General features: G+C 43.4%; 1 protein-coding gene across 2 annotated transcripts in view; it reads right to left on the bottom strand.

Moving 5' to 3' along the window:
• Positions 1-13792, bottom strand: part of HSD17B14 (hydroxysteroid 17-beta dehydrogenase 14) — a 75474-nt gene that overhangs the window by 8073 nt on the left and 53609 nt on the right. For both annotated transcript variants that reach the window (XM_040435034.1, XM_040435042.1), the window contains one exon: positions 3476-3572. In XM_040435034.1, the coding sequence (XP_040290968.1) occupies positions 3476-3572 (97 nt within the window). The remainder of the gene's footprint in view (positions 1-3475; positions 3573-13792) is intronic.

Raw genomic sequence — 13792 nt, 5'->3', positions numbered from 1 at the left:
TGGAATCAATATTGGTCCTACTTTTTGGGACGAACAATCTCACTCCAAGTGTGGTTTCTTCCACTGCTGTTTACTAAGTACAGACTATATACAGAAGTGTGTTGATGTTCTCTCCTGCTTGTCTTGCTTTTAAGTCTCCATCCTCTTCACTGTGATTGGCGTATAGGTGCAGAGAACAGCTATGGTGATTGACATGCAGGGAGGATAGGTGACAGTGTTGTAGGTCTGGTTTATGTATTCGTTATGTAATGGTTCTAGAGTTGATGCAGATGGATACTTTTCTGGCACCTGTAAAGGTCCTCTACTATACTCACATTGGAACGAGGCGTTTATATGATATATGTTAAGCCGCAATCTTCGGTTCCCCCAATACAGCAGCGCATGTTGCGCAATTATGAGGCGGCGTGTGTAGTGACCAGAGTGCTGGGCGGTTCAGGGGGCGAACGTCAGATGACGTGCCTTTCCATGATTCGCGAGTACTAGCACACACCTCCCCTACAGGCGTGGCTTGTCTGATATCCTTTCGGCGTTCGTGCGGCCGCTTACGGCCATCATAGCGCTGGAGCCTTGACACGCAAAAGTGTGAGGCATCCTTTCCTCTACAGGCTTACTTCTACTGAGAGACTTTTGCTCCTGATAATACGTGGCAGACCATGTCATGTTGAAACGCGTTGAGCCAGTGATCTCCTCCTAGGACACGGTTCTATAGGCAGGGTGCAGATCTAGTGTCAGGCAGCGCAACAGCTGACCTGGTTGTTTGAATGCGGTCTGATACGGAAGACCCAGTGCTGTCTTGCATGAATGGGTAGGCAGATGTAGTTAGCTGAGTCAGCGTCGATAGAATTAATTAATACTGCGTGGATGCTTTTTACTGGAACGCCCTGATACGGTGTGTGACGTGTTTCACATACTATTAGATTATGAGATTGGAATATTATATTGATTCCACTCGTAACAGGGCCTCCAGCTTTTGATTCACTATCAGCTGCTCTGCAATTTACGCTAGGTAGGACTGCTTATGAACGCACCTGTGCCGGGTCAAATATAAGAAACCGTGTCCTGATTCCTTCTCCAGCATATATTGGCACCAACGTGTCAGCAGGATAAGGATTTAGTCCAGACTATATGTTATGTAGTGGTGTGTATTTATTTCCTGAACTACACTACTTGAGTCTGGTGCCCTGAAAGTCACGAAAGTGATGTACAGTTATTTCTCGTTTTAATGAGATATTAATAAACACTTTATTATTTTCTTTTAAATATGTTCTTCAGGCAGTGTGACACACACTGTCCTATTCTTGTCAGTTTTGCAGACAAGAATAGGCAGTTATATTAATGGCTGTCCGTGCCGTTCCGCAAATTGCGGAACGCACACGGATGCCATCGTGTTTTGCGTATCTGCAATTTACGGACCGCCAAAACACCACAACAGTCGTGTGCATGAGGCCTGACAGGGAAGCTTCCTTTCCCTGTGGATTACAAGCAGGAGACTGACAGATATGTGACAGCCCTTCAGGAAAAGAGTTACTGAATGCAGCAGAAGTTCAGCGGCCATGCAAGGAGGATTGCAGAGCATCACCCATCCTATTATAAGGACAGAAGGGCCCTCTGTTTAGAGACTGTATTCTACTGAAGATGATAGATAGATAGATAGATAGATAGATAAAAGTGGGATTGTACAGCCTGATTGAAAAGAGAGACTAGCCTCCCATATACAGCTCTGGGAATTGTATATGCCAACCATAAAGACTGCAAATTAATGTGATCAGTACCTATGTGAACCAGCTATTGACTGCCTTAGTAAAGTACAGTGGTCTTGTGACATAAAACCCCTCTTCATCATTGTGTGCACCAACACCCGCATTTCTGTCACATCATTCAGGGACCCTGCCTTGCACCTCAAAAACTCATCTGCACCAAGGCCACCCCACCTAACATCAGGCAGGAGTCCCAAAACTAGGATGTTCCTCGAAGGGAAAGAAAAGGTGCACCCTTCCTATCATTGCATGTGTAATGACCCAGAGTGCCATTACCACTCTTTTGCACCTTGTTGTTACTCCTATGAGCTGAGAGTGTGTCATCCAATATAACTGTATCATGTCATTCTCACTGTGTATATTTATTCCTATGCAGATGTAATGTTAGCATGCAATGCGCCTGGTTCACCAGCAGGTGGCAGCAAATCTGTGCAGAGATAGTTTCTCTGGAGAGGAACTTCTAGTTCCATTCCAGCCCTCTCTAGAGAGGGAGGATTTTAGTTAGTGAAACAGTCTAGCCTACCCTCTTCAGGAGAGTTTGTGTGTCGGCCAACAGAGCTCTGTCTGTTCTGCTAGGCCCACAGGCCCTGCCTGTGAAGTCCTACATGGTGCTTGTCCTTTCCTGGGCTTGCATTGCCTTCATCCAAGCTGAGGCTAGAGCTTGAGGTACCCAAAGCCAGGACAAGAAGGTCCTAGGATTGCAGATAAAGATAAAGTAAGAGACAGACTACAGACCACTAACCTAAGTTCCAGCAGAAGAGGAAAAGTTCCTATTTTTCCAGCTAGCATAGCCGAGTGGAGAGAGCTACCGCAAGAGCTGAGATGGTTGCAGAAGTGTTTGCCTGCCAGAGTTAAGCCAATACCTGCTGATGTCCAAGATACCGTTTGGAAACTGTGTGGTTACCGTTTATGCCAAGTAAGCTGTGTTCAACGTTACTACAAGTCTGGACTCAATTATTTCTTCTTCATCCAAGTTATTCATCTCTTTTGCACTTGCTTCGGACTGCACCACGTCTGAGATCCAAGGATATCCAGGTAGGAGCACCATGACACGTGCATACAACACCTTCAGAGAGCATAGGCCACTCTACACCACTCTAGCAATCCTACCCTGGGTAACAACACTACCATCTACAAAGGGGACTCCATGTCCTTGTTTCTTAACCGCAACTGGAATCACGATTACTTCTCTGTAAGAGGGAATATTTTGTAGAAACCTCCTAAGGGGCAAGGGATACCCCAGACGCTGGCAGTGGGCCGCTGCACATGGCCCAGGGAGCAACATAGCAAGGACTGCCACCGTGAGTACAAACCATTCTCTCCACCTCCCCCTGCAGCTCAGCTGCACTTGTCATGCAGCGTTAGCTGTATATCACTGATAGGACCACCCACTTAACACCTCAAGCACAAAAAGAGCAGAGATATAAATGAATAAAATACAAATTACACTGCTTAAATTTGTCCATAAAACTATATATCAATCTGCTCAGCTCCTCCTGCTCTATATCATGCTGCCTGCAGATTGCACTCGATTTTCATGGTGACAGGTTCTCTTTAAATTCTGCAAGGTGATTTTAATTCTAAGCCAGTCAGCAGACTATTTTATGACAGTCTGCAATGTGTGCCCCTTTTACACTTAAATGGTTTCTATGAAACTACAAAATTGATGGATATATTATCTCTCTCTCCCCACCATGTTCTGTCTGTAGCATTCTTACCTGTGCATCCTTCCCGCCCAGGATCATGGCATCTGGGTCAGTAGAATGACTGGATAGCTCCTCCCACAGTGGTGTCCATATGTTTCCAGGAGATATGCTGAAGGGAGATAATGGGATTTTATGGAATGTACAGCTTCATTATCTTGCCTCAATAACCATGCATTATATGGGGTGGGCCACGAAAACAGAATGTTCCTCCTGTGGTTTGTACAGGATTATTACATATTACAGAAGATGCTCAAAAGTGGTTTCTGCCAGTGGCTATGCAAAGTTCTGCTCATTTTAACATTTTCAGAAACACCCACAATACCACAAGTTCCACATTCCAGACCTGAAGTTCAATTTGCTGGGTAATTGACTTCAGAAATCCTACCCTTAAGGTAACTTCACAGAAAAAAGTTGTACACAATTAGGTCTAGTGACCATGGAGGCCACAGCCCTTTTGCCCCCACTGTACATTCCACTGTGGATGCCACAAGGAATGCATGTTGACTTATGGCAAGTCACCCTGTCTTGCTGGAAGAACCATACCCAGACTTGTGATCAGTGAAACTGTGCTGCAAGATGTCCATGTAAAAGCTGTGTTCACACGTCCATCAAAGAATATTGGATCACATACCAACAGTACACCAAATGCCGATATTTGGATCATAAAATTGGCTGTTGGTTGAATTTTCTGTGTGTCAGAATACCTAGTGTTCTGTGCATTAACACATCCGGCCTCAGTAGAACCAGCTTCTTCGGGACATGACGCATTGCACAGGTCAAAATGTGTTGTCTTAAATCATGTACCCAGTAGCCAATTTCAATCCACCACATGCTACTGTTGATTCCCCCTACTTAAACCCCCTTAACAAAAAATGTTGTACATGTACGTAATTTGCGTAAAGGATATAGTACAGAGCAGGTTCAAGTGATAATAGGCGTCAGGTGCCAGCTATGTAACAGACTGACACCCGACCATAATGACCAAGATCAGAAATAACTCTGATCCAGTCATTTGACTTTTCAATAGCGACCGAAGCATCTGAGCAATTAAACAGAAGGAGGGGCTCCCTCTGTCCTCCGATGGGAGCCCCTGTGCCATATTCACGGAATTGATTCAGTTGTATGACAGTCTGGGGCCTTGTGAAGGCTGAGAGATCTGTCAAAGTAAGGCTATGTTGATAGTAGCATTGGGAATCCAGTTACCCTGATCCACCAGAGGATCAGGCTACCGGAGCTCTATGCAGTGTTTTTTGCCCTGCTGACAGCCGGCATTTATGTCAGAACAGCCCGCCGGATCAGTCATGCCGGAGATGACGAAGCCTAAGCTGCCTGTTAAGCCAAGTTTGCAGCACGGCTTGACGGGCAGCCTGTAAAAATCCCAGACTGCAAAATTACAGTAAAAAATAAATAAAATAAAATGTTTAAAAAAAAAATAATAAAAAAACGCAAACACTTTTGCAATTTTACATATAAAAAATTTAAACAAAAATTTGTATGTACCCCTAAATGGTATCAATAAAAAGGACATATCTTCTCACAAAAAAATAGCCCTCACACAGCTCTATAAATCGAAATATAAAAAAAGTTTTGGGTGTCAGAATATGGTGATGCAAAACAATTTTTTAAAAGTAGTAAAACATAATAAAAACGTAGTATTGCCGTCGTGACTTTTTTAGAGCATAGTGAAAATCATCAATTCAAAACCCAAGGAACCACATCGGAATTCAGTTTCTTTCAGTTTCACCCCACAAAGAACTTTCCCATATTCCAATGAAAGATATGGTAAATTAAATGGTGGCATTTAAAAAATATTATTATCTTGCAAAAAAAAAGCTCTCAATCATCTCCTGGATGTCTGTGATGAGCCTGTGTACATAGACCTCCGCTATCATTAATTCTTTCTTGAATACGCTACGTTGGCCATACGCAACACTGTGGCCCCTCCACTAAGTGTATCACTTCACTGATAGAGAAGGATACAGTGGACTCATACATTTCTTACAACTGCTGTGGTATGAAAGCTGAGCTCTGATTGGTTGCTATAGGCAACAAAAACAGTTTTACTGTGAAATGGTATTGATGAATGAGGCTCGAAAGCATTATCCTGTACAAACCTCACATAGAAAAAGGGGTCTGCTGTTCATGGCCCACCCTGTACTTTCTGCCTATCTCGCTGATCAGAATATTGTACTTTCAGATAGTGTAGTGCCCTGGAGCAGGGATACTTTGAGGTCTGGACATTTGCCCCTGTTTCCCCTATGCAAAGTCATAAACTCCTCACTTTCTTTCACCTTAAAGGGTTAACTTGCACTGATTTATATTGTTTAATACAGTGCAACTGCATTTTATGTATATGTTGTCACATACAGTCAGGTCCATAAATATTGGGACATCGACACAATTCTAACATTTTTGGCTCTATACACCACCACAATGGATTTGAAATGAAACAAACTAGATGTGCTTTACCTGCAGACTGTCAGCTTTAATTTGAGGGTATTTACATCGAAATCAGGTGAATGGTGTAGTGCAGTGCCGTGCAAGAAGACAGAAGAGATGTCGGCTGCGCGAACAAGTGTATAATAATTTTTTAACCCCTCCAGCCCTATTGTACTATGCATTCTGTATTCAGAATGCTATTTATTTTCCCTTATAACCATGTTATAAGGGAAATAATACAATCTACACAACCTTGAACCCAAACCTGAACTTCTGTGAAGAAGTTCGGGTCTGGGTACCACATTCAGTTTTTTATCACGCGCGTGCAAAAACACATTGCACCCGCACAATAAAAACTGAACAACGGAACGCAATCGCAGTCAAAACTGACTGCAATTGGGTACCTACTTGCGCGGGTTTGCCGCAACACATCCAGACCTTATCTGGACACGCTCGTGTGAAAGAGGCCTAAGGGTGCCTGCACACATTGCGGAATACGTGCTGTTTTTCTGAGTGGGTTCTCATGCAGAAAAACTGCAGCGTAGTACTGTAACACCAAAGTGTATGAGATTACACAAATCTCATGTACACTTTGCAGATTTTTTCAGCGCAGAAATTGACCTGCTGCGTGGATTTCCAGTTCTGCAGCATGTGAATTACGTTTGCAGTTTTAGCTGCGAATTTCACCTTTTGCCAATGAAGGGTAAGATCAGTGAAAACTGCATCAAATCCGCACCAAAAAAACGCTGTTAAAAACTGCGGATTTTGGTGCAGAAACACATAAAATTTGTGCGGATCTTTGTGCGTTTACCTGCACTTGTGTGCAGGTGGCCTAAGGGTGCCTTCACATGTTGCGGAATTTTCCACAACAAAATCCGCAATTGATGATTTTTCAAAGTTGTGTTTTTTGTGCGGATTAGGCTACATACACACAAACGTTGTTGGTTTCCGTGTCCGTTCCGTTTTTTTAGCGGATAGGATGCGGACCCATTTAGGATGCTGGAACAAGAGAAAGGAAGTAAAGAGCTTTAGCAGCCAGGAAGAAAGGTTCCTTGGATAAAGATAAATAAAGGGAAAGATACAGATCAAGAGAAAGACAGAGTCAGACTACAGAAAGCTAAGTTCAGCAGAAAGGAAAAGTTTCTATTTAATCTGATAGCACAGCAGAGCTAGAGAAAGTGACAGATGTTATAGAGCTGAATGTGTTTGCCTGCCAAAACTTATGCCAAAGCTTGCTGGTGACTAAGATAAAGTTTGGAAGATTGTAATTTGATGCAACTTTATCCAAGTAAAGCTGTTTTCATCGTTAATACAAAGTTTGGACTCCGTTTATTTCATCCTCACTTTTATCACCTATCCATCTTAATTGCACTGCTTCGGATGACTACGCTTGGGGTTCCAGGATATCCAGGTAGGAGCACTGTAACAAGTGTACAGCCACACCTCAAGGGACATTTTAGGTACCCCTTACACCACTCTGGCATTCCTACACCTGGGTACCACCAACACCATCTACTTAGGGGGACCCAGTCCCTCATTGCTGAAATGCTACTGGCGTCACGACAAACTGTTAACCTCTTAATTTCAACTGAAAAGGGACCCCCTGGCCGACGTCGCACCCGTGGTGTGCTGCAACTGCAGGCACAAACGCTTTAAACTACAGGATATCTGCAACAAAACTTTATTTACGTTGTGTAATAATGCAGTGGAACAGAACACAGATATTGACACTTTTCATCCCCATAGGGTGTCTTTATGTATTTGTTGGGGAAAATTCTACAACATGTGAAGGCAGCCTTAGGCTACGTTTACAAATGGAAAATCTGGACAGATTTCAATGCGGATTTCTGTCCACTTTGTGCACCAAAAGTCGCATGTGTTACTTGCATTATTTTGGGTGCCATTTTGGTGTGGTTTTGCTGCAGGTCTCACCCTTGCTTTGAAAAGGGTGAAATCCGCACAAAAGAACTGGACAAATAATTGACATGTCAAAGATTTCAAAATCTGCATGACAGGTCAATTTCCACACAGAATGAAAAAGCAAAGTGTACGTGAGATTTGTCTAATCCCATACACTTTGCTGGTACTGTATTACGCTGCGGTGTAATCCACAATGTGGGCAGGTAGCCTACAGGTCACTTTCCACATGGAATGAAGAAGCAAAGTATACATGAGATCTGTTAAAGGAAAGCTGCCCGTAGCATCCAATCAGATTCCACCTTTCATTTAAAGAGGACCTGTCACAAAAAAAAAAAAAGCATTTTAATCTGAAAGCACCAAAGCACCATAGAGCAGAAGAAGCTGAGAAGATTGATATACAGTATATTTTTTGTGGGAAAAGATTCAGTAAAACATGTACTTTTTGCATTTATATCTGCAGCCCTGTGAAGTGCCATCGGTACAGGAGGGAGGAGTGACCAGTGACTGACAGCTATGTCTCTATGTACCCTTATACACACAATGCTATCAATCATTGATAACCCCTCCCTCCTGTACTGATAGCTGTTCACCGAAGGTAGAGATATAAAGATATAAATACAGTCCTGATCAAAAGTTTAAGACCACTTGAAAAATGGCAAAAAATCATATTTAGCATGGCTGGATCTTAACAAGGTTCCAAGTAGAGCTTCAACATGCAACAAGAAGAAATGGGAGTGAGACAAAACATTTTTTGAGCATTCAATTTAATGAAAACAACGAATAAACTGAAACAGGCTGTTTTTCAGCTGATCAAAAGTTTAGGACCACATGCCTTTAAAAGGCCAAATCTGTGCAAAGATGTGGATTTATTGTCATTTTCTGTCAGGTATTCACACGTTGTGATGGCAAAGGCAAAAAAAATCTCCCTTTTTGAACGTGGTCGGGTTGTTGAACTGCATAAGCAGGATGTCTCACAGCGCGCCATCGCTGCTGAGGTGGGACGCAGTAAGACAGTCATTTGGAATTTCTTAAATGATCCTGAGGGTTATGGAACAAAAAAGTCAAGTGGAAGACCCAAAAAATTTCATCAGCACTGAGCCGGAGGACCCAATTGGCTGTCCGTCAAGACACTGGACGATCCTCGACCCAAATTAAGGCTCTTAATGGTGCTGACTGCAGCCCCATAACCATCAGACGGCATCTGAGACTGAAGGGCTTCAAAAACAAAAAACGTCTTCAAAGACCTCGTCTCCTTGAACGCCACAGAACTCCTCGTTTGGACTTTGCAAGAGAGCACCAAACATGAGACATTCAAAGGTGGAAGAAAGTTTTATTCTCTGATGAGAAAATTTTTTACCTTGATGGTCCTGATGGTTTCCAACGTTACTGGCATGACAAGCAGATCCCACCTGAGATGTTTTCTACGCGCCACAGTGGACTGGGGTGCTTTTTCCTTCAGTGGAACAATGGAGCTTCAGGAAGTGCAGGGGCGTCAAACGGCCGCTGGCTATGTCCAGATGTTGCAGAGAGCATTCCTCATGACTGAGGGCCCTCGTCTGTGTGGTAACGACTGGGTTTTTCAACAGGACAGCGCTACAGTACACAATGCCCGCAGGACAAGGGACTTCTTCCAGGAGAATATCATCACTCTTTTGGCCCATCCTGCGTGTTCCCCTGATATAAATCCAATTGAGAACCTTTGGGGATGGATGGCAAGGGAAGTTTACAAAAATGGACAACAGTTCCAGACAGTAGATGGCCTTCGTGCGGCCGTCTTCACCACTTGGAGAAATGTTCCCACTCACCTCATGGAAACGCTTGCATCAAGCATGCCGAAACAAATTTTTTAAGTAATAAACAAAAATGGCGGAGCTACTCATTACTGAGTTCATGTTTGGAAGTTGGATTTCTGTTTTGGGGGGGTTTAGTGTTTTTTTTGGAGGTGTGGTCCTAAACTTTTGATCAGCTGAAAAACAGCCCGTTTCAGTTTATTCGTTGTTTTCAATAAATTGAATGCTCAAAAAATGTTTTGTCTCACTCCCATTTCTTCTTGTTGCATGTTGAAGCTCTACTTGGAACCTTGTTAAGATCCAGCCATGCTAAATATGATTTTTTGCCATTTTTCAAGTGGTCTTAAACTTTTGATCAGGACTGTACATAAATTACAGGTTTTACTGAATTATTTCCAAAAAAAAAAAAAATAATAAAGATATCTGCTTGGCTTCTCCTGCTCCATAATATGGTGCTGTCAGATTGCATTGCATTTTTTGGTGACAGGTCCTCTTTAACAAAGGAGCTCTGAAAAATGAAAGTTGGAATCTGATTAGTTGCTATGGGCAACCAAGCCAGTTTTCCTTTACACCACTTTTGATAAATTTCCCCCTATGTTTTTCTCCTGGCATTTTTTTGGCCTGTAAGAATGCCATGAAATTCTAGTGGAAGCTGCTGCTCCCAGCTACAAGCAGGGCCTCACAGTAGCAGGCATAAGTGCTGATTCTTCTGAGGTGAAGTAGACTACAAATCCCATAGGCACTGGCTCCTCCCTGCAGCCAATAGCAAGGGTACCAGGGGAAAAGGATAAGGAAGAGCAACAGCAGCCATCTTAGAGACAGCAGCATTAGCAGGAGATGGTGAAACTGAGACAGAAGTGTGCCCTGTATTAGAGAAGGTTTAGCTACAGCATTAACCCTACAGCTCCTCTGTTTCAAGTGTGAGATTAGAAAGCTCAGTTGCTGCATTAACCCTACAGCACAGCCCAGACAGCTCCTGTGTTTCCAGTGTGAGAATAGAAAGCTCAGCTGCTGTAATACTGGAAACACAAGAGCTGTCTGGGCTGTGCTGTAGTGGTAAAAGAAGGGAAAGCTCAGCTGCTGCATTATCCCTACAGAACATCCCAGACAGCTCCTTTGTTTTTTTAGTGTGAGAATAGAAAGCTCAGCTGCTGTAATACTGGAAACACAAGAGCTGTCTGGGCTGTGCTGTAGTGGTAAAAGAAGGGAAAGCTCAGCTGCTGCATTACCCCATACAGCACAGCCCAGACAGCCCCTGTGTTTCCAGTGAGAGAAGAGAAAGCTCAGCTGCTGTATTAACCCTACAGCACAGCACAGACAGCCCCTGTGTTTCCAGTGAGAGAAGAGAAAGCTCAGCTGCTGTATTAACCCTACAGCACATCCCAGACAGCTTCTGTGTTTCCAGTCTAAGAAGGGAAAGCTCAGCTGCTGCATTAACCCTTCAGCACAGCCCAGACAGCCCCTGTGTTTCCAGTGAGAGAAGAGAAAGCTCAGCTGCTGTATTAACCCTACAGCACATCCCAGACAGCTTCTGTGTTTCCAGTCTAAGAAGGGAAAGCTCAGCGGCTGCATTTGCAGGCGTTATAAGAGTTTTTGTCGTGATGCCAGTTGCATTTCAGCAACGAGGGATGGAGTCCCCCTAAGTAGATGGTATTGGTGGTACCCAGGTGTAGGAATGCCAGAGTTGTTTAATGGTTGTCTGTAATGTCCCTTTAGGTGTGGCTTTGCACATGTCACGGTGCTCCTACCTGGATATCCTGGAACCCCAGGCGTGGTCGCCCGCTACAGAGCAAGGGAGGTAGTTGAAGGGGATGAAGAAATGAATTGAGTCCAGACTTTGTATAACATTGAACAGCAGCTTTACTTGAATAAACTTTCATCAAGGAAACAATCTTCCAAATTTATCTTGGTCACCAGCAGGCTTTGGAATAAATTCTAGCAGGCAAACACTTTTGCTCTGCTACATCTGTCACTCTTTAACTCTGCTGTGCTATCAGGATTAAATAGAAACTTTTCCTTTCTGTTGAACTTAGCTTTCTTAAATCTGACTCTGCCTTTATCTTGATCTGTATCTTTAACTTTATCCAGGGAATCTTTCCTCCTGGCTTCTGAGGCCTTCAGCTTTTCTCTCTTGTTCCAGCAGAGCTGATGGTGCTCTGCTGGCCTTGGCAGGGCCCGTCCAGCAGGGAAGAGGTCCTGCTGCACACCGTTCCCCTAACGGGGTAGACTCAAGTAACTCTAGCTAACTGAACTCCTTCCTCTCTGGAGAGGGCTAGAATGGATAGAAGGTTCCATTCTAGTCAAGCTAACTCTGCGATTACTGACGCCATCTGCTGGTGGACCAGGCACATTACATTTTAACAGTCACAACATCAGAAATAGAAATATACAATATGTAGGATCTGGTAATAAATACACATGATGACTTAGAATCAACCATAGGAGATAGTAGAGGGGCACAAAAGGGGGTAATGCCACTCTGGGGCGTTACACATTACCCCTAAAGCCAAACCTGCATCCCAGGAGGATCTTGCCCCCCAACTCCATTGCCATGTAAGCTTTTGAATGCTGTAGCCCGCAGCTGTTTCCTGGGCAGGACAATCGTAAGTGCACCAACATAAGTGCATCAATGTTTTCTGCAACAGAGTCAGAACATTCTGACTCTGTTAGTTGCTAGACAGTAGGGTATAGTAAGCTGAGTGATAGGAGTAGATAGCTGGGAACGGCATACTGTGTTTACCTTCCAAAGGAGAGTGTGTGTGACTACCATCACCGTTTACCGTTATAGATAGCTGCCCCCTTCACCAGGGGTTTTTCTGAGACAAAATTGCAGTTTCTGCTTTGTTCCTTTTATGTTCTTCACCATTGTTCACCCTTTCCCAAATAAATCTGTTGATCAGTTAACTCTTTCCTGGGGAGAGTGTGTACTGACCTGGGCAGGGGGTTTCAGACCCTGGCAGAAGAAAAAGACCCTCCTGCTATCCTAAAGAGCTCCAAGCAAGATTTGGGTGGAGGCACTGCGTCATAGTGAGGCAAGAATCACCATACATCCTGCCTATTGAGGGCTGCCTAAGGGTATGGCAACAGTCAGGTTACTGCCTGCAGTTCTGGAAGCCAAAATCAGGAGTGGATCATAAACGAAGAGAAAGTATAACATATGACTTCTCCCCTTTTTTGAAGTCACTGTTGGTTTTGGCTTCCAAAACAGCATGCAGAAACCCGACCGTGTGGCCGTACCCGAATGCTAAAACATCTTAAAAAAATGCCACACCCAGAGCATGCTGTGATTTAAAAAAAAAAAAAAAAAAAAAAAAAAAAAAAAGGGGGCAAGGGACAAAAAGAACGCCAGAAAACTATCATAAAACCACCACACAAAAATATTCTTTGTGCGTGTTATATATTTTACTATTGCTCAATGTGTAACATCTGGACGCAGCGTTTTTCACTGCAAAAATACACAATTAAGAACACTGATTATTAAAAAAATACTTAGGGCTTTTTCGCATGAGCATGTCCCTTGCAGGAATCACGCTCCGTGTGAGAGAGGGATTGTGCGGTCTGGACTATGGAAACACTGACAGCTTTATCATGATAATGCCTTGCATGATTCCGTTACAGAAATGTCAGACAGAGTCTCAGTCATAACATTGCTAACCACACGCACTTTCTAACCCATATTTCTAGAGTGAGTGGTGTAAGAATGCAAAAAGTCGCAAAAGCCTAGTTTGCGACTTTTTGAAGCCAGCATTCTGGAATGAAGGTGTGATAAATCACGGCTACTGTGTGAAGCTACCCTAATCTTGGACCATCTCTTTAAATATAAATGTCACAGTTTGGACTTTAACCTGTCTGATCATAATATTATTAGGGATGAGCGAAATTCATATTTTGAAATTTGTTTTCGGTTCGTGTTGTGGTATTTACTGAATTGCGTTATGGATTCCGTTACCACGGACCATAACGCAATTCCATGACGGAATGCTTAATGGAATGCCTTTAGAGGCATTCCGTCATAATAGAAGTCTATGGCCTGCATAACGGATCCGTCCGGTTTCCAATATGCTGGAGTCCTCTCCTGCATAACGGAAACTGGACGGATCCGTTATGCAGGCCATAGACTTCTATTATAACGGAATAAATAACGGACTGCCTCTAAAGGCATTCTGTTATGCATTCCATC

This window comes from Bufo bufo, chromosome 1 (genome assembly GCF_905171765.1).
Source record: "Bufo bufo chromosome 1, aBufBuf1.1, whole genome shotgun sequence".
NCBI lineage: Eukaryota > Metazoa > Chordata > Amphibia > Anura > Bufonidae > Bufo > Bufo bufo.
The sequence above is the reverse complement of the archived record's forward strand: the minus strand, read 5'-3'. Positions and strand labels throughout refer to the sequence as shown.